General features: G+C 44.3%; 1 protein-coding gene across 1 annotated transcript in view; it reads left to right on the plus strand.

Moving 5' to 3' along the window:
- The window catches only part of CSGALNACT1 (chondroitin sulfate N-acetylgalactosaminyltransferase 1), a 331,308-nt gene that overhangs the window by 172,216 nt on the left and 132,158 nt on the right, over positions 1–26,934 (plus strand). The window contains 1 exon segment of the mRNA XM_029601670.1: positions 23,208–23,424. Within this exon segment, the coding sequence (XP_029457530.1) occupies positions 23,208–23,424 (217 nt within the window).

Raw genomic sequence — 26,934 nt, forward strand, 5'->3', positions numbered from 1 at the left:
TGCAAATCTATTTTATGCATATTCATTATGAATATCCTGAAAACCAGGCCTGTTCTTGGCTCTCGAGGACCAGAGTTGGCCGCCCCTGTTCTAGAGCCTCCTTTCCATTGAAAGAGGTTAGCCTCCTGTGCTAGTCTAATATTGCCCAGTATTGTTATTGGTATGATGCTGATTGCATTAACTATTTCATATGTTGTACACACCTGGAGCCTGTGACTAGATAGGCGGTTTTTGTAAATTGAAATTATAAATAAATAATAAGTAGGAAAATCCATATTACACACACACACACACACACACACACACACATACCCACACTCACCCTCAGGCAGGCACCCATTCTCTCTCACACACAAACACAGATCCACAGACAGATACTCATTCTCTCTCTCTCTCTCACACACACACACACACACATGACAGACCCCTAAACAGGCACTCATTCTCTCACACAGACAGACCCCCAAACAGGCACTCATTCTCTCTCACACACATATACATACACACGGACACACACTAACTTCCAGGCACCCATTCTCTCTCACGCATACACACAGACAGACCCACAACCAGGCACTCATTCTCTCACACACTCCAGACAAATGTCCAGCCAGGCACCCATTCTCACACACATACAGACAGACCCCCAGGAAGGCACTCATTCTCTCTCTCACACACACACATGCTCACAAATATACACAGACAGACCCCAAGCAGGCACTCATCCTCTCATAGACAGATCCCCAGGCAGGCACCCATTCTTATTCTCTCTCTCTCTCTTTCTCTCTCTCACACACTTACACACACACACACACACACACACACACACACACACACGTTCCCATTCATACATATACACACACTCTGAAGGCAGGCCCATTCTCTTTGTTTTTCTGCCAGCCTCAGAGCCTCTCTCAGTCCTGCTGCTGCTGCTGACACTGCCGCTGCGTGGCTGTTGGGGAGGAACCGATCGCTCATCGCTGCTTCTGGCACTGAAGCCCATTCTGCTACCTCCTCCTCTGTGATATTAAAAATTGGTGGGACTAGCACTTTCCCCATGCTGAGCAAGTGGCAGCTTCATCATGGACAACATTGTCAACCTCTTGAAAATCCCCATACAACTTCTAGAGGTGCCTCTCCTCATCGCAGCTATCCAAGGGGAACATCTCCCCGGACACATCATGAATCGCATGGTGGCCTTCTGCCTCACCATGGGAACCCTCCACAAGGAAGAAATATCCTTGTACATCTTGAAACACTCCACACACCCAATCATACTGGGCCTTCCTTGGCTTCAAACACATGGACCCCAATTTGACTGGCAATCCCTCCAGCGGGTTCAGTGGGGCCTACAATGCCAGAAACACTGCTTAAAGCAAGTATCCCCAGCAGTGACGGTCCTGAAGACTACAACCCTTCCCGGCCTTCTGGCTCAGTACTCTGACTTTGAGGACATCTTTTCGAAACAAAAAGCAGACACACTACCTCCACTTTGCAAGTATAATTGTCCTATCGAGCTTCTACCTGGCACTACACCTCCCAAAGGTAGAACCTATTCACTTTCGCTCCCAGAGACCCAGGCAATGTCCGAGTACATCAAAGAGAATCTCAAGAAAGGGTTTATTAGACCATCTGACTCACCGGCAGAAGCAGGCTTCTTCTTCATGAAGAAGAAGAATGAGGACTTCGTCCCTGTATCAACTATCGAGGGCTGAACGCCATCACTCGCAAGGATCGCTACCCATTGCCCCTCATCAGCGAATTGTTTGACCGCCTGCAAGGGGCTCAAATCTTCATGAAACTTGATCTACGAGGAGCGCACAACCTCGTACGCATCCAGTCCAAGGACATATGGAAGACCGCATTCAACACCAGGGATGGCCACTACGAGTACATAGTGATGCCTTTCGGCCTTTGCAATGCCCCTGCGGTGTTCCAACGCCTGATGAATGAAATCCTCCAAGACTTACTTTATTCATTCGTAGTGGTGTACCTAGATGAAATCTTGATATTCTCTAAAGACCTGAAGTCCCATCGATCCCATGTCAGAACCATTTTTCAACGCCTCAGAGAGAATCACCTTTATGTGAAACTAGAGAAATGCCTCTTTGAGCAAAATCATCTACCTTTCCTAGGATATATCATTTCCAATCAAGGATTCACAATGGACCCTGAAAAGCTTCAGGGAATTCGTGACTGGCCCCAGCCAGTAGGCCTCCATGCCCTACAAAGATTCCTTGGATTCACGAATTACTATAGGAGCTTTATCACCAACTATTCCACATTAGCTGCTCCATTCACCGCGATGACCAAGAAAGGAACCAATCCCTGGGTCTGGAGTCCCAAGGCTCAAGCTGCATTCCATGCATTAAAGGAAGCCTTTTGCTCTGGTCCCTGTTTGTGACACCCGACCCAAACCGCCCATTTATCATTGAAGTCGATGCGTCTGCCATCAGATCTGGGGCGGTGTTGAGTCAGTACTCCTCCAAAGGTACATTGGTACCGTGCTCTTTCTATTCCCATAAATTTTCACCTGCGGAGCAAAATTACACCATCGGAGACCGCAAACTTCTAGCCGTCAAGCTTTACTTCAGGAGTGGCGTCCATGGCTAGAAGGTGCCCAATACAAATTTACTATATTCACAGATCACAAGAATCTGGAGCACCTAAAAGAAGCGCAACTATTAAATCCTAGACAAGCCCGCTGGGCACTATTCGAGCAATTCAATTTCGAGCTGCGCTATCGGCCAGCCTCAAAGAACCTCCACGTGGATGCACTCTCGTGCTCCCTTGAGCCAGAGGACACCCCAAGACACATTATTGATCTGGCCTGTGTGTCCCTTGCGGTTACCACCACAGTACCTGCCGGAAAGACGGTCGCTCCATGCCGATTACGTGAACGTGTACTCCACTGGGCCCATGACTCTCAACTAGCTGGACATCTTGGTCGAGTCAGAACCCTGGAAATGTTAAGATGCTTCTACTGGTGGCCCAGTATGGTAACAGATTCCCGCAATTATGTTGACTCATGTCCTGTATGTGCCCAACAAAAGCCACGTATGGGTTGGCCAAGGGGACTATTCCAACCATTTCCAGCACCCACTGAACCCTGGTCCAGTATCTCAACCGATTTTATCACCAACCTGCCTCCATCCTAAGATAACACCGTCATCTGGGTTATCATCGACTGATTCTTTAAGATGGGATACTTTATTCCTCTGCGGAGCATCCCATCGGCTCCCGAACTCACCAAACTGTTCCTGAGGCATATCTTCCGTTTTCATGGCTTGCCCAAGGAGATAGTTTCAGACCGGGGCCCACAGCTCGTCACGAAATACTGGCGATCCTTATGCCAGAAATTTGATATTAATCTAAGTTTCACCTTGGTCTACCATCCTCAGGCTAACGGCCAAGCCGAAAGAACTAATTGACCCTGAAAACCTTCTTAAGGTCCTATGTAAATGACCAACAGGACAATTGGGCTGACTTACTACCTTGGGCTAAGTTGTCACACAACATGGACGTCTCCCCAATTTCAATGGTGTTTGGACGCCAACCATGACTACCCTTGCCTGTACCACTCTCCGTACCTTCACCAACAGCGCAGTTCACTGCCCAGACTATCCAGAATGTTTTGAACCAAGTGAAGGAGTGTCTGACCCAAGCTGTTGAACGCTCTAAGAAAGTCGCTGACGCACATCGGTGGTCAGCCCCACTCTTCCGACCTGGTCAAAAGGTGTGGTTGAGTCCAAAGCACATCTCTTCCTTCTCATCGTGTGGCACCGAAATACATTGGGCCATTCCCAATCCTCCGCCATGTTGGAGTGGTAACTTACTAACTCCAGTTGTGCCACAATCCATGGGAATTCATAATACCTTCCATGTTTCCCTACTAAAGCCTCTTGTTCTCTCTTGGCCGTCCCGCAGAGATCCTCCTAATCCATAGGTCTCCACAGAACCCGACAACACCCTTCAGGTAAGAGAGGTCCTCGATGTACATCTGCGTTGAGGCCGCTGGGAACATCTTCTCGCCTGGGAAGTGTATGGGGCCGAAGAGAACACCTGGGAGCCCTTACAGAACATCCTTGATAAGGATCTCCTAAAGGCCTTCCATAAGGCACACCCTGACAAGCCTCATCCAAGGAGGGGGAAGCCTAGAAGGGGTGTCCCGTCCATGCTTGGCCTGCGCCCGGACCTGCTCACCTCACTAACTCCTCTACGGGTCCCGGGTCATCTTCCCCAGCTGAATCAGCGAGTGCGACCAGGCCTCGGCGTCCCGTGGCGGCAGGCGCTCACAGCGGTGTTCTGCATTCTCCGTGGCGTTGGCCATGCCCCTTGGCGCATGCGCGCAGACTGCCCCTGAGAAAGTTTGACACTTCACGCATATCCAGCATGGCTCTCTGCTTCAACGGCAGGGGGGAATGAAGAAAGGTGGATCTATATTCAGGCAACAACCAACAAGGACTGAATTACATAGTCTGGATAAACAGATAAGCATGGGTGTAGCTTGCTTATTGCGGTGGTTAATATCCCTAACTAATTAAGGTATTTCACTTAGATGCAGTTCCTACACTGCTGTCTACATTAATGGCGGGGGTGGAAGGGAAATAGAATAAAAAAGGATGGGCCGTTTGGTCTTCGTCTGCCGTCATTTCTATGTTTCTATGTTTCTATGTAACTGTATGGGAGGACTGGGTGAACTAGTGGTAGTTCAAGCTGAAAAGCCAGGAGGGTCTTGATGACCAGGAGAAGGACTAGGGAAACCGGTAGACTAATTAATTCAATTGGTAATTTCACTCATGCGCATATGTTTTAAAATACACTGATTTACATGTGTAAGTACCAACTTATGCGAGTAAATTGTACTATATTTTCAGATGTGAAATATATGTTCATATATTTTGAAAATAGGTGGTCAAACTGCATTGAGCTACTTGGATTCAATGCATTGTATGCATTCACATGTTGGCCTACATACGAATGCATATATTTTTGGGGTAAACATGTTGTGGCCCCGGTTGCGAGTGCCGCAACCGGGACCTTACCTTCGCTGCATTAGCCCCTCCTCCCTGGTGGTGCATGTGCGTGAAAGGCCAGGAGTTAAAGGGCCTTTCCTGCCTTGGGTGCCCTGCCTCCCTTTCTGATGTCAGATGCCCCGCCTCCCTTTCTGAAGTCTGACCCTGGCAAATACTTAAGGCTGGTGCCTGCCTCAGCTTACTGCCTTGCAACAAGTTTGCTTATCATTGCAGTGTGCCTCTGGAGTTCCTGCTTGTGATTGTTCCGGTTGCCTGCTTCAGTTCCAGCCTTGATCCTGGTCCCTGTTCCATTTGCCTGCTTCAGTTCCAGCCTTGATCCCGGTCCCTGTTCCAGTTGCCTGCTTCAGTTCCAGTCCTGGTTCGTGTCCGCCTTCAGTGCCAGCCTTGGTCCTGTTCCTGACTTGCCTGCCTTGACCTCTGATCTTCTCATCTGATTCTCCTTTCGCCTAAGTCCCAGCGGCCCGGCTCCTACGGGCTCCTCCTGGGGGAGCGCGGGCTTCCAGGGTGAAGATCCTTCTCTTCAATCCGTCCAGTATCTGCCTCCCGGCCTGTTCCGCTACTCCGGAGACTATTTCCATCTTCTCCGTCAGGCCGGCCTAAGAGTCCACTAAACCGCTCTAACAAAACATACATGCTTGCGTTTTATAAGATGCATATCTGGCCACGTGTATCATTACACGTGGCCACATACATGCGAATATGCCTTTGTGTACAATCATTTGAAGGTTAACCTCCCTATCTTTGTAGCTGTATCTTTTAGTTTTTTACTATTTTCCTGATTTTATTAAAGTTTCCTTTTAAAAGTTAAATGATAGAGCAGTAATTTCCTTTAATGTTCTTCCTCCAATTATTACGTCAGGTTTGATTGCATTATGATTACTGCTGCCAAGTGGCCCCCACTAACGTTAAATTTCACACCAAACCCTACGTTCCACTAAGAATTAGGTCTAAAATAGCTTCTCCTCTCATCAATTCCTGGACCAGCTGCTCCATGAAGCAGTCATTTCTTTCATCTAGAAACCTTACCTCCCTAGCATGTCTTGATGTGACATTTACCCAATCAAAATTTGGGTAATTGAAATTTCTTATTATTACCGTGCTACCAAATTTGTTAGCTTCCTTAATTTCAGTTAGCATTTCATCATCTGTTTATTCTGGTCAGGTGGATGGTAATATATATATCTGCTATACTCTTCCCCATCACACATGGAATTTCTATCCACACAGATTTCCTTTCATTTATTATTTATATACTGCACTTATCAGACTTATAAATCTGCCCAAGGCGGTTTACAACAACATTAAAAAACACTATAACAGAGATTAAACATATAAAAACATATATTTCCCATCCCAGTTTCTCCTCTTCTCCCCCTCCCCAAAGAGAAAAAAAGAAGAGCAGACAATGCATTTAGTCTCCTACAGGATCTTTATTATCCCTAACATTTAGCACCACCCCCCACCTATCAATTAGATTCACTCCGTCCCAGGTTTCTGAGATGTCAATTACATCTCCCTCTTCATTCAGTGCTGTACATATTCTAACTCTCCCATCTTATTTTTTGGACTTAGGCATTTGCATACAGACATTTTATATTGCTATAATCAACCTTCATCACAGTTGACAGGGATAATTTGGAATCTATTAACTCAATCTGCTCTCTAATTAAAGGCCCCAGGCTACTCTTGCCTTTAGTATAGCTTTTCTGTCAGGATGCTCTAACATCCCTGTTTTGTTAGTATCTTTCTAAGATACCACTCTCTGAATCATGCACTGCTGAGTGACTGTGAACTTTCCCCATGATCTGCTTTTGAAAGCTGCTCCATCTCCTTTTTGAAATGTTAGCATGAGCACCTGGTTCCACCCTGGTTAGGGTGGAGCCTATCTTTTTGGAATATGCTTCCCTTTTCCCAGAATGTTTCCCAAGTATTAACAAATCTAAAGCCCTCTTCTACACTATCATCTCATCCATGCATTGAGAATCCAAAGCTCTGCCTGCCTCTGGAGTTTGGGCATTTCAGCTTTCTTCCTAAAAACCTAAATTGGCTTCCAGATCCAATCTCCCACACCTTCCTCTCTACATTCTTACTGATCGAATCACAGTAGCCATCCTAACCAGTCCCTCCTGGGCACAAGCCCTTGGAGACCCTTCCTTGGTGTGAGAGAATACTGTATCACCTGGAGAGCAAGTCTTAGTGACAGGATCGCTGCATGCTACAGCCAGGTGATGCTGCCTTTGCATGTGATCTTTTTGCTGCAAGGCAGCATAGGGGCTGCCAAAGTGGAGTTGGTACTTGACTGTTGTGTCCCTGAAGGTCTCCTCTATATACCTCTCTGGCTTACCTTTTCCACATCTGCCACTCTAGCCTCCAGAGATCAGACTCGTTCTCTGAGATCCAGGAGCTATTTGCATCAAGCACACACATACAACCTCTCACCAACTGAAAGATAATCATACATTTGGCACTTGGTGCAAAGACCAGAAGGCCCCCATCTCGCTGCTGGATTGCTGAGTGCATCTTAATATCAAATTGTTAGTTAATTAAGGTTGCTAAGGCAGTAGGGATGCATAATCTAATGTAAGTCCTTGAAATTTATTTGGTATATTTAATATTAGTTTGGTAATGATCTACAAGGGGACAATAGTTAATCTGTTGCTAAGAGCTGGGTTACTCCCTTGTTTATCTAATTCTCTGACTGATTCTTGTTGTGAAAATTGTTCCTCCTATCCTCTTAATTGGGGTTGCAGTCTATAAATCACAGAGTGTGCTTGGGGTGAGTAGAACTTCGGGTGGATGAAAAAGGGAAAGAAGACACTAAAAGATTGTAAAAGCCTTGTATATCAAAATTGGGAGATGCGCAGACGAGTCAGGCTCGTGTGCACCTATTGAATTTTAAAAGCTGCCCAGATGCACGTGTATCTCCCGCTGTGGGCACATCTCACTCGATTTAATAAAGGGGTTGTAGTGTGCGAGTTGTCTGGGCAGGGCATGGGCATTTTGGGGGCGTGGCAAGAGATGGGAGCTGAAAATATTTTCGTTCACCGACCTGTAAGTTTTTTTCAGTTATGGAAGAGGTGTAAGTTGTAAAACAAAAAAAACCATCTATTTTGGAGGGGTTAAAGGGTCTGAGGTAACTGGGAGAGTGCAGACTATTAAACCAGGAGGGTTTGGAGGACCTAGCTCAACACTGGGCGAACTGGTAGACAAATTGGCGTGGATGAATGCCGATTTTAAAATACCCTGACTTACACAGTAAAAATGGGATTTACCTGCATGCACTCAGGCTATTATATAATGTGCACAAGTTATAAAATTGCCACGTCCCTGAGTGCGCACAGATACACATGTTCCAATGTTTGCTCACACGCCACTTTGAAAGTTACTATCCCTGTGGGTAATTTTCAGATTTATATGCCCGGCTTGTGCATTAATTATGGGAAGCATGAATAAGTTGGGCTCATGCTCACTGAGCAGATTTTAAAAGTTGCCAGGATATGCGCGTGTGTCCCACAGAATGCACAACTCTAAAGATCTCTAAGTTTTCAAAAAGGGTCGGACATGGGCGTGGTCTGGGCAGAGCAGGGGCATTTCAGGGCGTGGTCCAGAGATATGAGCGAAAATACTTATGCACCCCAGTATGCGTCAATGTCCCCTAATGCAAAATTTTACTTCTGCTATGGATGGCGTGTAAGTTAAAAAGAATAAAATGATCGAGCCATTTTGGAGGGGTTTAAAGGATCTGGGGTAACTGGGGGGGGAGGGTTGGAGGCCCTAAATGTTAACCGGGCAAACTGGTGGCTGAACTGGTAAACTGGGAATGGCATGGGCGCGCAACCTTTTTAAAAACTTCCGATTTACTTGATATAAGCGGGATTTTCACACACATACTTGCACCCACTTAACAGCCAGACTATTTTATAAAATGATTGCATATGTTCTAAAATAGCCATGGCCCTCGGCATGGGCCAATGTAAGAGCACAAAAGTGCGCAAATGAGCTTTTGAAAATTCCTTCAATATATGCTATTTTTATGCACTCGGGGTCGATTTTAAGACCCGCGCGCACACATGGATGTGCCAATTTTATAACATGCACATGTTGCCACACGCATGTTATAAAATACAATGTCCACGCACACATATGTGCCAGATTTTATCATCTGTGCATGCAAATGCGGATGGCCCGCGACTCGCGTGGCGGCCGGGGGGGGGGGGGGAGGGAATTTCCAATTATGTACGGATACGCGATCAGCCTTTTTCCTAGTTCCCTAACTCCCCCACCTAACCTTTCTCCCTTTTCCACTCTCCACCCTGACCCCAACCCCTACCTAGCTGGCTGCCAGCACACACCAGCTGGCAGCCAGCTGGTGTGTGCTTCCCTGGGATAGCGTCTAATGGTGCCGGCTTAGCCTGCCCCCGCCCTGCCCATCCCCACCCAGACCATGCCCCCGGCCCGCCCCTTTTACTTGGCCCGACACTTCTGCACGTAACAGGGGATACGCCTGTGGCAGAGCCCTTTGTAAAATGCACATGGCGCGCGCAGGGCCTGGCCTTGTGCGTAATACCCATTTTTTATGTGCGTGGGCCTATTAAAATTGAGCCTTTAATTTTAAATTAGCCCCACCCCTCCTGAATTTTCCTAGCTTCCTCTATTAAATTTAACATACATTAAAGTCTTTGCAGAGCATGAGAGGATGCAGCAGAGAGCAGTGATGTTATTTGTGCTTAAAATGAGTAAAGGCTGAAAAATGTGGTTTCCCGTTAGGCTAATTCTATGCAAGTAAGTCCCTCTGTTGCTACAATGCCACATTTTACTGATGGAGATCATGCCCTCTTTTTCAGAAAGATTTTTCATCTGTACTTGTGGCAACACTATTTTTGAAACATCCTTTTAGATTCAACACTTCCTCTGATCTAGTTCTCATTCTCAGAATCATGATCTGATTTTGCGGTATTCTTAGCTACTCCTCTTTATCTCTCATCTGTCTTGATATCTTCAGAAGCCTTGTTATATGTCTTCCTCAGTAGTAAATATCTTTCCAAGTTTTCAAGACTGTGCCAGAGTGTTTACACACAATAGTTAATGAGTTACCCAGGTCTGGGTCTAGTCTGATTTGGTAACTTTTCCAAAGCAGTCTGGAAAATCTTCCACATACTGCTTTGCAGAAGTTGTGGAAACTGCTCTTATTTGACCTCACAAGCAATCCAACATAACAAATAAATAAATAAATAAATAAATAAATACTTTCCTTAGAGCCCTTTAAGTACTATTTAATTTGTAATACATGCTTGCACTCTAGAACTTATAATAGGATAACTGTCTTTTCCAGGCTGCCTTGCTTTTGGCTATGCCTTGTTTACTGTACTGATCTGATGTCCAGAAATAGTTGGATACAAATTGTGGTGGATAATGTAAGATCTTCTGGATTGTTTGAGCTAGCTCTCCACAGCAGAGTTCAGTCAGGTTGAAAAGCTTATTTTTGTATTTTATGGCCCTTTAATTTTTTCCTGCTTCTTTAGGATTCTAGTGTGGGCCGAACCAGCTTTTACTGGGACTACAGTGCTGTAAACAGGTCAGGGCTTTTCTCCAGTTTTAGCCTCCTTCCTGTCAAGTCCAGCCATTGTAGTAACCAGTTGTGCGCATGACCCTTGAGCGTGGTCACTAGGTGTCGCTGCTATGCAACAGCAGGGATTCTGTCCCTTCTAAATAATCTGAATGCATCTAACTCATTTTTTAAGAATGCAGGCAGGCTGACATGTGAAAATCTGCCTTCTGGATATTTATTTATTTATTTTTACAAACACTAGACTAATTTAATGTTTTAGCTGTTGACTTAGAGTTTTTTTTACCGTGTGTGGAACAAGATTTACAAAGAATATTTTACTTCACAGCTCTAATGAGTCACCAGTGCATAAGGAATAGAGTGAAGGGTATTGAAGAAAGAAATGCATTTAATGAGGACAATTTTAAAACAATTTTTGTGAGTAAAAAGCATTATATACACATTAGCTGTCACCCATGGAAATTCCCTGAAGGCCTCTGTGAATTGCCGTACTGCCCAGCCCCAGAATAGCCTGCCCTCCCCCATTCCTTCAGCCACAGGAGCAGCACAGCCTGCCTCCCACTTCCCCAGACCCAGCCCAAGCTGTAACACAACCACCCATGGAAACTCCTTGGATGCTCCTATTTATTCCCCTCCCCCTCCAGCCCCATCACAGCCTGCCTTTGCACCTGCAGCCCTATCCCCAGCACAGCCTGCACACCCCCAGCCCAAACTCAGCCTGCCCCGTATGCCAAGTACCTTCACCCAGCCCCAGCACAACCCCCCCCCCCCCAGGCTGAGCCCCTCCCCCGAGACACAGCACAGCCTGCCCTCCCCCAACGGCTCTAGCCTCCATATATCAGACTTGTTCCTTAAGGGCTAGAAGCTTGTTGCACTGAGTGCACTCATCCATCCTCTAAGTAGCTGGTAGATAATCCTACATAGGTACCTGGCCCCCCTCTCTCTGCTGGACTACTGTCTGCATTTTTATTTATTCAGTTATCAGTGATTTTAAATTTCTAAGGGAGTAGGAATGTTCAAACTAATCTAAAGTACTTTTAATCTATTGGTTTATTTTATATTTGTCTGACAATGATCCTCCAGCGACTACAATTAATCTACTTATAATTAGTTGGTTACACACCTTGTTGACCCTCGTTTTGAACTAATTCCCTGTTATGATATCAAATGAATAAACTTGTTGTTCAAAATTTATAAGAAGTGGTGTTTTGTTGCATGTTTTCCGATCCTCTGCTGCTGGAAAGAAGCAGTGAAATAGAAGCTGGGCTGTAGATATGGGAAAGTGAAAGCTGGGAGCTGAAGCCTAAATGGCTCATAGTGTCCTCTAGAGTCTTATGCCGGGGCTGCTGGGAGAAGTATACAAATGAGCCTTAAGATCCTCATCTGTTGGAAAGACTATAGGTGCTGTGAAAGCTTAAATCTAGATGGCTCACATTGTCCTCTGGGCTGCTAGGACAATTATGCAAATGAGCCTTTTATTTCTGTTACCGAAAACAGCGTGGGGAGTATGGAAGCTGAAAACTAGACAGCACTTGGTATCCTGTGGGATCCTCTGCTGGGGCTGCTAGAAGTGTGTAAATAAGTCTTCAGGTTTTCTACTGCTGGAAAGAGTGTGGGGTCTGTGAAAGGTTAAACCTCTCGCATTGTCCTCTGGAGGCCTCTGCTTGGGTTGCTGGGAGAAGTACACAAATGAGTCTTCCAATCTTCTGCTGCAGACAGAAACCCCTTCCTCTTAAGCACAATATCAGGTGAATTTTCAAAGGAGTTATTCATGTAAATGTATTATAATATTATGGTAATTTTCGAAAGCCATTTTCCCGTGCACTTAATGTGGGTAAATCCTATGGACAGTTTATTGGTATGTATTGTAGCAATTTTCAAAAGCCCACTTATATGAGTAAAGTGCATTTACACATGTAAACCCAGTTTTAAGTGTGCAAATGCATTTGAAGATCAGGCCCATAATGTATAGATTAATCAGCTGTCTGACAATTACTCTCCATCAGTGAGGCTAAAAATACAGATGTACTTTTGCACATTGAGAGAGACATTCCCAAGAACATGTCTAGCAGGCCGATACAGTATGGACGCGGAAGAAAGAGTGCGGTAGTGCCGGGCGCACCCTCGTTTGCCGCACACACAGTCCGGATCACATACTGCTCGATACGGTATTTAAATGGCATGCAAATGCAAGCCGCGTCCAAAGCGCATCCATGAAGTGCAATCCATTTTACTGTATAGAGCGCTATACAGCGCCTATACAGTATCCTGGGTGCGCTGGTACCTGTCATTTCAAATGACATTTGAAATGACAGGAACCAGGAAGTGGATACAGGAGAAGGGCTGGTGCAGTTTGTTTTGTTGTCTGTGCAAATGATTTCTTCACTGCCTGACCCCCTCACCCTCTGGGACAAGACCTTTAGAGGAGCCAGGATCAGGCAAACTTTCCCCCAGCCCCCGCTCTCCTGCCCTGGCCGCGTTCATGGGTGCCGGTCTCTCGTGCGGGCACGCTGGCAGCTCCAGAGCAGCCCCAGTCCTCTCTCCCCTCCTCCCGAGCGGCTTCAGCAGCAGCCCGGGGCGGATCGGGCGCTCCCCATACGAGGCGGCTTCCAGGAGCCCCCGCCGGCGAAGGTGCATGAACGCCCGTCTGTACGTGCATGAGCGCACGCCGTGACCTCGGACGTCCAGCCGGGCGCTCAGGTCACGGCGTGCGCTCATGCACCTTCACTGCCATGAGCGCACGCCGTGACCTCGGACGTCCAGCCGGGCGCTCAGGTCACGGCGTGCGCTCATGCACCTTCACTGCCATGAGCGCACGCCGTGACCTCGGACGTCCAGCCGGGCGCTCAGGTCACGGCGTGCGCTCATGCACCTTCACTGCCATGAGCGCACGCCGTGACCTCGGACGTCCAGCCGGGCGCTCAGGTCACGGCGTGCGCTCATGCACCTTCACTGCCATGAGCGCACGCCGTGACCTCGGACGTCCAGCCGGGCGCTCAGGTCACGGCGTGCGTTCATGCACCTTCACTGCCATGAGTGCACACCGTGACTTCAGACGTCCAGCCGGGCGCTCAGGTCACGGCGTGCACTCATGCACCTTCGCCGGCGAGGGCTGCTGGAAGCCGCCTCACATGGGGAGCACCCGATCCGCCCCGGGCTGCTGAAGCCGCTCTCACCGCTGGCTGCCCCCGGGAGGAGGGGAGAGAGGACTGGGGCTGCTCCGGAGCCTTCAATGCGCCCGCACGGGAGATCGGCACCCATGGAAGCGACCAGGGCAGGTGAGCGGGGGCTGGGGGAAAGTTTGCCCAATCCTGGCTCCTCTAAAAGTCTTGTCCCGGGGGGGTGAGGGGGTTCAGGCAGTGAAGCAATCATTTGCATGCGCTCATGCACCTTCACCGGCGGGGGCTGCTGGAAGCCGCCTCGTATGGGGAGTGGCTGATCCGCCCCAGGCTGCTGAAGCCTCGCAGGAAAGTTTGCCCTTGAAATTTGTCTCTCTGCTGGGGCTTGCCTGACGCTCCACACTAACGCAGGGGTAAGGGTAGGCAGTAAATTAGCAGGTTAAACACACGGCAAAACTGCAGGATAAAATGGCGATAATCGGGGCGCACGATACTGTATGGGAGGGAATAGCTAATCTGATCGTTTACATCTCATATACATGCCACGGGCGGAAAGGGTTACCCGTTGATTTCAAGAAGCGGTAAGGATGGGTTAAAAGGGATAGTGAATCGCAGGTTGGACTAACGCGGCCAAATTGTGGGTACAAAGCGGGTGTAGAAGCAGGGTAACCGCGGCCGCGCTTACTGTATCAGCCTGCAGGTTAGCAGGACGAAATTAATGCACACAGATGTGTTTTCAATTCTACACACATTATTTTACTTGAAAAAGTAGGTACAAATGCTGCATGTACTTTGTTCCTGTGAAGTATTATTATCTTTGTTGGTTTTAATTTTGTTATATTGTAAATGTAAATATGGAATCCGCCCAGCACAAGACGTTTGTTATATAAGTTCAATAAACAAAATAAATAATTAAATAAATAAATAATCATGTACTTTCCTTTGTAAATTGGTGCAAAGTCCATGGGTAAAAATTGTGTCCCAATGCACACAGTTCTGAAAATTGCTGCAAATATACATGCCATTCAGGAAATGTAATGTGTGTGTGGCCTTATGTGAAGAAGAAGAACACTATTTTCTGTGAGATATAGGGATATGATGCACCTTAGCTGTGATAGCATGTGTGATATATTGTATGGTATGTCCACTTGGGAAAAAGATAAATTGCTTGCACCAGAGTGTAATTTCACAGTATGGATCAGTGATTATATAACAGCACTGTGGAGAAAAAAAATTGTAATTGTGCTAAAGTGTGTCATTTTTTGTCATCATAAATGCTGTTTAATTTTTGGGTTGAATTACGATAGTTAAGTTAAATATTTAACCAGGTCCTCAGCTAAGGTCTCTCTCTTGGACATGAGCCTACTAGATCTCATCTTGATTAAGACAGAACCTTTGGTTTGGCTTTCCTGGTCCTTAGTTCAGTGATGTGCTATCAGTTTCTCATCAAGGGGGTCCTAGAACTTGGTGAGACACTCTGATCAAAAAGAGGGTACTTTTCAACAGTGTGCATAAGTGCATGTGCCCAGAAAATTATGCTTTTTCAATATATTTATAAATGATCTGGAAAGAAATACGACGAGAGAGATAATCAAATTTGCAGATGACACAAAATTGTTCAGAGTAGTTAAATCACAAGCAGATTGTGATAAACTGCAGGAAGACCTTGTGAGACTGGAAAATTGGGCATCCAAATGGCAGATGAAATTTAATGTGGATAAGTGCAAGGTGATGCATATAGGGAAAAATAACCCATGCTATAATTACACAATGTTGGGTTCCATATTAGGTGCTACAACCCAAGAAAGAGTTCTAGGCGTCATAGTGGATAACACATTGAAATCGTTGGTTCAGTGTGCTGCGGCAGTCAAAAAAGCAAACAGAATGTTGGGAATTATTAGAAAGGGAATGGTGAATAAAACGGAAAATGTCATAATGCCTCTGTATCGCTCCATGGTGAAGACCGCACCTTGAATACTGTGTACAATTCTGGTCGCCGCATCTCAAAAAAGATATAATTGCGATGGAGAAAGTACAGAGAAGGGCTACCAAAATGATAAGGGGAATGGAACAACTCCCCTATGAGGAAAGACTAAAGAGGTTAGGACTTTTCAGCTTGGAGAAGAGACGACTGAGGGGGGATATGATAGAGGTGTTTAAAATCATGAGAGGTCTAGAACGGGTAGATGTCAATCGGTTATTTACTCTTTCGGATAGTAGAAAGACTAGGGGGCACTTCATGAAGTTAGCATGGGGCACATTTAAAACTAATCGGAGAAAGTTCTTTTTTACTCAACGCACAATTAAACTCTGGAATTTGTTGCCAGAGGATGTGGTTAGTGCAGTTAGTATAGCTGTGTTTAAAAAAGATTGGATAAGTTCTTGGAGGAGAAGTCCATTACCTGCTATTAAGTTCACTTAGAGAATAGCCACTGCCATTAGCAATGGGTTACATGGAATAGACTTAGTTTTGGGTACTTGCCAGGTTCTTATGGCCTGGATTGGCCCACTGTAGGAAACAGGATGCTGGGCTTGATGGACCCTTGGACTGACCCAGTATGGCATTTTCTTATGTCTTATGTTCTTAAACTGTGAGGTGCCTTTGCCCATCTTTATTTATTTATTATTTATTTATTTATTTATTTATTTATTTAAAATTTTTATATACCAACATTCATCCAGGATATCACATCGGTTTACAGTGTAACACAAACAAATGCCAGGCATGGCGCTTTACATTGAACAAATTAAAACAAGTTAACAAATGGAATAAATGAGGGTGGTGAATAACAAGGGGAAATTTGCATTAAATAATCAACGAGGTTTGTAAATATATACATATGTACAAAAGGAAGACACTAAGAGATAAGCAGTTTAGGGGGTGCTAGGAGGAGAGGGGGGAGTGGTGAGCAGAGGGAAGGGGAACGAGGTGAGGGGGGAGAAAAGGGAACGAGGTGAGGGGGGGAGAATACACCCAAGGTTCCATCTTTTGGAACCTTGGGTGTATTCTCAAATTGGTACCGAGCAAAAACATCCAAGGTTCCATCTTTTGGAACCTTGGGTGTTTTTGCTCGGTACCAATTTGCCCCTTTCTCGGTGCCATGGGGTTTTTATTTCTCTGTTTGGGCTGCTTTGCCCCATTCACAGTGTGTTGGGCTATTTATAGAAACATAGAACATCACAGCAGATAATAAACCATTGGAGAAGTTTAAGTGATATTTGATTGAGACGTTTGAATAATCAATTTCGCCTGACTCGGGTATTTACAGTATCTTCCTCCTCCATTTAGGAAGAGGGAACTGAGGAAACCCTGGCTATTCTTTCTCCAATATCTGACCATAGTCTACATTTAGACAAGTTTTCTGGAAACTTATGATCAGATAGCAGTGATGATGACTAATTGGTTCATTAGCATTAGACCCAGACACAGACTGGCTACTTAAAATATTTTTTAAGCATCAGGAGGATATATTTCTGGAAATGGATAGCTAGATGTTTCCTGATGTCACTAAAGCGACACAAAGGAAATACAGATAACTTTTGTTATTAAGTCTGCATGTTCAGGTGGGTGCCTCGCATTCCTAAAATTTTGTTGTAAATGTTTAATTAGATATTGGAATGCTTTCTGTGAGCCAAGTCCATTGCCCCTATTTTTAAGTGACAAAATAGTACAAAATGGGCAGCCTAGCACCTCTTTCTCTCAAGATATAGGGAATGGATTAGTTAAATCTCTCCATAAAAAGATCTGACTGCTTCTCTTAGGACTTGATTTCCATTGTTTATATATAAAATTATTTTTCATTTCTCATCAGATAGTGGCTTGACTTCCCCACATTTGAGGACAGGTCATTGCAATGCATATACAGTAATTGACGTGAGGAATGAAATTTTTCCCTTTATTTTCTTTATGCCTGTACCTGTTTCCTTCTCAAGATTATGTTTTTAATTATTATGTTGAAATGTAATAAATAATAAAGCAATAAAGAAAAAGAACATATGGCCCATTGAGGTTGTGTTTCATTTGGCGGACTATGGGCCCAACCTGCGGCTCGCTGCCCTTACCTACCGGCTGGGCCTGTTTGCGTGGCCTCCCGACACCCTATCTCCCTGCTGCTTCGCACGGCATCTTCCTCTGAGCAAGGCAGGAAGCTGCACCATACCGCCCAGCTTTCCTCCCCCAGTGTGGCAGGACGCCACTCAGGGCCTGGGCCGCCTTCCTAGAAGTAGTCTCTTCTGCCTCCCTAGGTGTGCACGCGGCCGATTCCCCACATTTAAAGGGTCAGTAGTGGAAACAGCCAGGCGGCGCCCTCTGATGACATCACTGGCTGGGTCCTATATAAGGTTACCCTACACTCTCCTCCAGTGCCTTGGCAATAGGTTGCCTCTTCAGAGTAGTGCATTGCCTCAGCGTTTCATGCTCCTGACAACTGTTCCTGCTTCCAGCTGTGTTCCTGGTCTCCCGTGTTGTGGTCCTGAGTTCTCGTTTTCCTTGTCCATCCTCCTCATCTGCTTCAGGTGTTCCTCTTATTCCTGTGTGCTCCTCTTCCTCCTCTTCTTCATCATCCTCTGTGGATTTTTCTTCTGGCTTTTGACCCTGGACTGGACTCCGATGCTTTTTGAATGCCACTTGCCACTGCCTGGACACTGACCTTCTCTTTCCTGCCTTCGACCATTTCCTGGACATGGATGTTGTTAGTGCTCTGTTTACCCTGCTGTCCACCTGACCCTGGCCTGTCCTCCTGCTTCTCCCTCAGTGTGCTGGCCTGCAGCACTTCCTGCCTGTCTGGACTTCCATCACCGTAGAGGCCCCCACCTAAGATCAGCCAGCCCTGGCACCCTAAAGCTCAACCTAAGGCAAATGTTGGCTGGTATTGTCCAAGCTCCAGTTGGGCCTCTGCATCCACCAGCTCTGCCTGCTGACAGTGGGGACCTGTGGGGAACCTCTCTGCAGGTAGCGCCAACTTCCCTTTGGTCCAAGGGTCCGCATTCACAACAGATTGCCAAGGCCATGGACCCGGTGGAGGCTACCGTCCTTCAGGCCTGAGTATAAATTAGAACTATTGGCTTACAATTATAGCACTAAGGGTTATCAGGAGGGATAGCCGGTATAGTTTTACCAACTAAAAACTGTGTCAGCTGTGGGGGATCAATTTCCTTGGTATTTCACCAGGCATTTGCAGGGAAATTTATTTATTTATTTGTTTATTTAAAATATTTATATACCATTTTACCAATACAAGATTGACCAAAGCGGTTTACAATAATAAACCAAAATCAAAGGTTCAAATAATAAAATAAAATAGTAAAACAAAGTTAGAATAAAAATACAATCTGCATCATGATCAATATAAAATAAAAAATTTTAAAACTATATCAAAGAAAAGGTACTAACATAATTAACTATTATTTTAAACAAAAAGTATAGAACAGAAAGAGGAGATATACAATCATACTATCAAAATAGTTAAAAATCCTCTAATGTTTAAGGAATTGAATCTAAGATATCCATGTAAGTGGTTAGGTTAATGGCTACTGAAGGAGATCAGTCTTTCCAAATGCTTCCTTGAAAAAGTAAGTTTTTAACGCTTTCTTAAAATCATTTCTGCTGGATATTTGTCTTAAGGGATCAGGCAAAGAGTTCCATAGAATGGGGCCGGCCACTGAGAAGGCTCTATGCCTAGTAATGTTTAAAGCGGCCATTTTTACTGAAGGTACTTCTATTAAGTTTTTTGCAGCAGATCTGAGATCTCTGGTAGGCTTGTATACTCGTAATGTAGACAATAACAAAAGAATAAATGTATTGGTCACTTTTTTACAGAAAGCACTCTGTCGCCAAATTACTAATGTAAGACCCTCTATTCACGAGTGAAGCATATTAAATATCTTCTCGTTTACCATAGGGGTCTAATTTACTTTTAATAAATCCTGCAAAACTCGTAATGTAGAGCATAACCAAGCAGAATCTAGATTATTTAATAAGGAGTGTATTATCATGACAATTTTGTACCGAATTCTGAATTTAACTGGTAGCCAATGTAGTTTCTGTAAAATGGCGGAAATATGATGCTTCATAGGAGTAGCCGTAAGAAGCCTAGCAGCCGAATTCTGAATAAGCTGAAAAAAATCAGTGCTTGCAATACAGACTGATAGTCGCGAAAAAACAAAAGTGGGCAAAGTCATTTTAATACATGTAGTTTGAAAAACAACTTTTTAACTGTTTTTGATATGTGTTGAGTTAATGATAGGTTAGAATCAATCCAGATACCTAAGTTACGTGCTAATTTGGTAATTGGAATAACATCTTTGCCTAAAATTATATTTGCAGGGGGAGCGTTGCTGGGATTTTCTATATAGCTAGGAAATAGTATTTCTGGTTTTTTTGTGTTCAGTTTTAAAAGATTGTGGGCCATCCATTGCTCTACAGTTTTAATATAAAGTTGGATCAAGGAAAAAGTCTCGGACCAGGATGATTTATAAGGAACAAATAGCTGAATGTCATCTGCGTACATTTTATATTGCACATTTAATGATGATAGGATTTGACACAGAGGTAAAAGATATATATTGAATAATATAGGGGATAATGACGAACCTGCTGAACTTGTGATCTCAATAACAAAAATTGTTTACGCTTTTTCTTGGTTTAGACACATCCGGAAAATTTTTTACTTTTAACTGCATAAATGTTTCTGTTCTATGTCGAAAGAACAGTCTCAATAACCAGTCTCTGTCCTGCTCAAGAATTAGTTACAATTAGTGTTGTAGGGACTAGGGGTGTGCATTCGGATTGACCGCATTAGTAAAACGCTACTCATATTTTTTTTTAACTTAAAAAATTGATTCGACATAAACGATCGGATTTCCCACATATCCAACATAGATATGTTGGATATGTGGGAAATCGCGATTGTTGAGCCAAAATAAAAATATAAACCCCCTCACCCTCCTTAATCCCCCCCCCCCCCCGACTTACCACAACTCCCTGGTGATGGAGCGAGGAGTGAGGACGCCATTTCTGCAATCCTTGGCGAGAAGCATGTGACGTCGGCGGCACGTCGAGTGACGCCGGCGTCACGTGATTCCCGGCGAGTTCGCGCCGGACGGCTCGTTCGGCCCAAAAAGAACTTTTGGCCAGCTTGGGGGGGCCTCCTGACCCCCCAAGCTTTTTTGGATCTTGACAGATCCCAAAAGTAAGTCGCTTTTGGAAAAAACCAAAATTGTCGCTTTAAGGCTGGAGAAATTATTTTATGCATTGTGTGATGTCGCTTTTTGAAAAGAAAAAAAAAATTGATTTTGGTTTTTTTTGCTTTTCGCCGCCGCCTACCCGCCCGATCGGGAGGAGGGGGGTAGAGTCGGCGGGCCAGTGCGGGGGCGCGGGAGCCAGGGATTTTTTTTTTTGTAGGCCTCACGGGGACTGCCGGGTCGCAGTGGTAGCATGGCGCTGTGAGGGGGGCGAAAGGGTATATACCCATGAACGGATTTGAGTGGGAGCGCTCTGTGAAGTGGGACATGCCCGTGAGGGGCATAATGGGTGGATGCAGCTGATTAAAGGGGTAGTGGCGGGCGTGCTGGGGAGGGGGGGGGCATCCGGGACGTACTACATCAAGGAGGGTGCCAGGCTTATTGTTTTATTGTGTTTGAGTATCTTAAGCGGTGTCGATGGATTTGTTTCACAGTCCTAACTCCTACTAGGGGGAGGCGGTAAACTAGCACGTTAAGGCCGCGGCAAAATAGCGGGTTCCTAAGGAGATAATATCAGCGCCCGTTACAGTATCGGAGGGGAATAGCTAATTCCTTCATTATACAGCTTTTTCGTTCATTTACATGCTGGGTGCGGAAAGGGTAATGTGTCTATTTTACAAAGCGCTAAGGACGCGTGAAACTAGAGACTGTATCGCTGGATGGCCTTACTCGTCTGTATTGTGCGCTCCCAGCACGTTACAGACGGGCAATCTTCGACCGGACGATACTGTATCGAGCTGTCTGAGCCTGACTGGTGATCCCTCTCGGGATCTTTCCCCGGGGGCGTGGTCATCTGCCACTGGCCCAAGGGTCCACCCACAACTCTCCTAAATAATAAGTGTGAGCCCTTTCCTCCAATATGAGCCAGAGAAAAACTCATTTTAAATGTTTACACAGATATGATATTTCTCCAAAAGAGGCACACCGATTGGGTATTACTGAATCAGATATATGTAAAAAATGTGGGGCGAGAACATGGGGCAGCAGTTTAGAATTGTGTATCTATACAATATTTTTGGGGAGACGTGCAGAAATATATACTAGAGCTTTCTGTGGTACATATCCCATTAGACATATCCATATTTTTGTGGGATGATTTGTATAAATACACGTTTAATACTGAGTAATTCAAGTCGTGGTGTAGAAAGGTTCTACTTTTAGCAAAAAAATATATATTGCAAAAATGGTTGATTCCAGAAGCACCATCGTTGACACAGCTGAAAAATGTGATTTATCAAGTTTGTGTGATGGAAAAATATGCACAGAGAATCAACTGGATGTTGAAGGAGTATGATTTCCTGAAGAGATGGAACATTTACTTGCAATCTCCAAAATCTTGGAGTTTAGTTTTAAATGATATACCAGTCTAGCAAAGAAATGAAGCGTTTCTTTTGTTTATTTGCCTTTTTATAGAAAGAGGTATAACATGATATCCTAATGTATTTTGAGATTTCTGACAAGGAATGGGTTGGGCAGGATGGGATAGGTAGGTTGGGGTTGAAAAATTGAAAAGTAGTTTGAGACCTGACGTATACTACCTAGCAGTGGAAAGGATCACCATGCTGCGGGGGTTATTTATGTTTTAGGTGACGTTATGGATCTTGAAGTGCAAATAAAATGTTTGAAACAAAAATAGTGCAGTTTCATTATTGAATATACCCCCAAAGTTAGCCGGATAATTTGCCAGCAAGACTATGTCTGAATATAGACTTCTGTGTTTATGGTATTCTAATGGATGATGTTGGCACACTTTAGTGCATCGACCACTGTTTGGTTTTCTTTTGGAATTTTTTACACAATTTTTCATTGACATCTACGCTGTATGATTCACTCAGATGTTTTTTCCTGAAACAGGTAATTTGATTTGACCAAAACACATGTTGAAAGCATGAAAGTTTTGGTGTATTTTATATATTAGGGTAAGCACTTTTAGAATTTTATCTTGTAGTATTAATTCATTGGTGATCTTTATGTTTGCTCTGTTTTCAGGTCTGAAACAATCTGAGTAGGTGTCCCTTTTGCTTTTCTCTTCTGCAAAGAGGAATAGTTACTATTCACACCACACTTTGAATCCTTTGTCACATAATTTCATGTAGCTTGAACTTGTCATGACATTGTGTTGAGAGCATTTATCCCAAATCCTTTATTTCTTTTATTTACTGTGGTAAAGCATGAATGGCCATTTGTTACCCTTTTTCTTTATTTTGCTAATGTCATTCCATTCTTTTGGAACTCTGTTCACAGGAATATACCGTACAGAGCGAGATAAAGGCACTTTGTATGAATTGACTTTCAAAGGAGACAGGAAGCATGAATTCAAACGCCTTGTTCTGTTCAGACCTTTCGGCCCAGTTATGAAAGTAAAGAATGAAAAGATCAGCATGGCCAGCATACTTGTGAACATTATAGTACCCCTGGCAAGGAGAGCTGACAAATTCCAGCAATTTATGCAGAATTTCAGGTTTGTTTCTTTATATGTACTATATTTAAGTGTAGCATCATCATATCTGTGATTCCTTATTCCCAACTAAGGTACATTTGTTCAGAGAATAGTTTATTTAATTTTTATTTAAACTCAGAGGTCTTCATCAAACAAAGCAAATGCTATTGAGAATTTTTACATGTGAACAGGAATTATGGTTAACAGCAGAAAGAAAAGTTTTAAGCAGTTTCAGAGAACAGCATACAGCACTTGCTGGTACCCAGAATTATGTCTTAACCAATTGTCTCAACTTTGAAACCGCAGGAGACACTGTCAAGTTATTAAATTTGTTTCTTGCAGTTACTGGCATGCACCAGAATTTCTAGACAGTAGAGGTCAACATATTGCCCTTGAAAAGCTTGTCAGGTTCTTAAGTAAGAGACAGGATAGTCTGTAACATAGAGGCAGTAAATGCAGTGCCAGCACTCAAGGAGACATTCTCCTTGTTACATTTGTGTCTTTCACTCGTAATGAAGTGTTGCTATAAAAAGAATGGGAATAGATTTAATCATGATCTGTTTTTGCTTTGAGCCAAGATTGTCATAGTAGTTCCTGAGAAAATTAAGAGTAAGCTATTTGTGAGGTATGTATTTCAGTAGCACAAAATCTGCTGCTTTTGTCAGGTCACTTTCATTGCAAGCATTACAACTTCAAAAGAGCACATTCACCTTGGAAATGAAGTCCTTCTTCTAGATATCAGCAGCATTGCCACCTTAAATATCAAAATTATCCCATAATGCATACTAAGATGGTTACTTTCAAAGTTGCGTACAGGCGCACATGTGCACATGTTCGTTGGCCTGTGCCCATGGATGGAAATATTTTACAACATATGCATGTATATGCGCAAGTTATAAAATAGTGCGGCCGCCCGCACAAGTGCACCCAATTTTAAGTGGACGTGCGCCTATGCGTGCAAAAGCCACTTCTACCATGTAAGTGGGGAAATTTTAAAAGAGACGCACGCCAATGCCATTGCCTGTTTTACCAGTTTCTCCCCAGTTCACCCAGTTACCAGCAAGGTCCTCCAGACATTCATGGTTTGATAGCCTGTACCACCCCAAGTTACCCTAGACCCTTTACACCTCTCTCAAATGGCTCATTAGTATTTTTTTTTATTTACATGCCATTCACAAATTATGTGGCAGGGGCCTTTGCATGCACCAGTTCATGTACATTTTTGGTAAAATCACAAAATTCCCATGTACCGCCCAGACCACTCCCATTTCCCGCCCCGTTTTGAGAAGTTCCGAGATGTGTGTGCAGCACCATTTACGCATGTATCTGGGCGACTTTTAAAATCTGCTCCGTGTACGCGAGCCCGACATATTTGCCCATCCCTTAATTTCAACATGCATCAGTCTACCCAGTTGTCTTCCTATCTGATTTCTATTACCTTGGCTAGATGAGCATATGCATTCCCATGCTTAAAACAACACTAGCTCCCCACCATAACTTTTACCTGACATCTGAACCTTATTTCTTCTATTGTCCTATATATCTGTCCCAAGCATAGTTAAATTCTGTTACAGTGCTGAGCTCTATTACTTTCACTTGTAGGTCTTTCCAGGCATTGTCATCTTCATATTTGGTTCTTTCAAGGCTCATATGTAATCCAGCACCCAGACTCTTTCCCATATTTTGCCATCAAGGGGGCCTGACAAAAAAAAGAACACTGAAAGCGGGCACTGAGTATTCAGCACCCGCTTTCCTAGCGCGCTCCCAGGCACCTCTCCTGGAGGCACCATGCAATATTTAAATTCAGGGTCGCATTGTCAAGGAGGCACTAGGGTCACTTGTGTTCCCCTAGCACCTCCTTGACAATGAAAGCTCGCGAGTGGTCGGCTGTCAGCAGCCGTCCGCCAGTTAGGAAAACGGACGCTGAATTTAATGGCGTCCATTTTCCTAATCGGCGCACAGCCATGGGTTTCGGAAACGGATGCTTGTTAACTGAGCGTGCGTTTCCCGAACCTGTCTGCTAGCACTAATTTTTAAACTTTTTTTTTTTTAACCTTTTTTAAAGTTTTCCTTCTGCCTACTTAATTTCTCAATGATATTAAGTAGGAGGATGTACTGAAAAGCAGTATTTTCTGCTTTTCTGTGGAACTTTTGGGAGTGCTCAGAAATTAACGCCTGCTCTAGGCAGGTGTTAATTTCCGAGTGTAAAACTGTGCGTTTTTAGACGCACATTTCTTTTTTGCATTTCGCGTGATTAATAGCCTCATCAACATGTATTTGCATGTGATGAGTGCTATTAGTTTCGCTGCATGTTGGATACACGTTGTGGAGTCACTAATCCCTTTATTGCATAAGGGGATTAGGTAGCGCCTACACAACCTGCATCCAACTACAGGTTAAACAGTGCGCTCGGCTGAGCGACTGTATTGCATTGGCCCCATGCTTTGTAGCCATCCAGGAATCTACCAAATGCAATGGAGCTGTTATCTAACCATCTTGCCATCACACGCTCATTGATAGTAGGACTGTAACTATGGTTGCTCACTGCAGGCAACACCGGCTGTCTTCTAAGCCTATTGCAGCCATCCTACCACACTTCGTATATTGCCTTGTCTTTTTCACTCTTTGGCCCTTTAATGTCTCATATGACTGAGCAATCAAGCTCTTTCCCTCATTCATTCTCTTTCTCCTGTCTGCTCCAAATAGGTTTAAATTCTGTCACTGCTTTGTTTCTGTTAACTGTGCTATTGTACTATATCCATCAAACAAAATCAAGAAATAAAATAAATACATAATCATAATATTAAAAACATACTAATAATATTATTTAAATTTTAAATAAAACAAATCGGATGAATAAAAGATCAAATAATTAAAAATTAATATACACGTTTTTTTAAATATACCAAACACCACAGCAAATAACTCCTGAAAAATAAAACTAAAAAGGATTTAAAAAAATCATGATCTCCATACCTGAGAATTTTTGATTTCCAGTTACCCTGGGGTTGTGGAGTAGTGTGAGTAGAATGCACAAACTTTCTCCTCTCTTTCTTTTATATATATACACACACACACACACACAAGCTCATACACACATATGCCCCCTCTCAAACAAACCCACAGGCATCTCCAGTTCTTCTTTGGCTGGAATCCACCTGCAGCATGCAGCCTATTCTCTCTGTTACACACACACACACACTCCATGGGTCATTCCTCCTCTGCTGCTGCCAGCCTATTCTTTCTGTGTGGAGAGAGCAGGCGTTCTGTAGCTCCTCTTCCTGTGCTGGCCCCGAAGTAATTCAACACTCGCGGTGCTAGCACTTCCTGCATTCTCATCTTGCGAGAATACAGGAAGTTCTAGTACTGTGGGTATTGAATACTGCATGGCCAGCACCGGAGGAGAAGCTGCCAAACAGGCTTTGTCTACTATGACCTCCTGCTTCTGCCGCCGATGGGGATCCCAACGCTGCCCGACCAGGTGTGCTTCCCTGTGCAATTGCATGGTTTGCACACCCGGTGACGCCTGCC

Source organism: Rhinatrema bivittatum, chromosome 1, assembly GCF_901001135.1.
Source record: "Rhinatrema bivittatum chromosome 1, aRhiBiv1.1, whole genome shotgun sequence".
Taxonomy (NCBI): Eukaryota; Metazoa; Chordata; class Amphibia; order Gymnophiona; family Rhinatrematidae; genus Rhinatrema; species Rhinatrema bivittatum.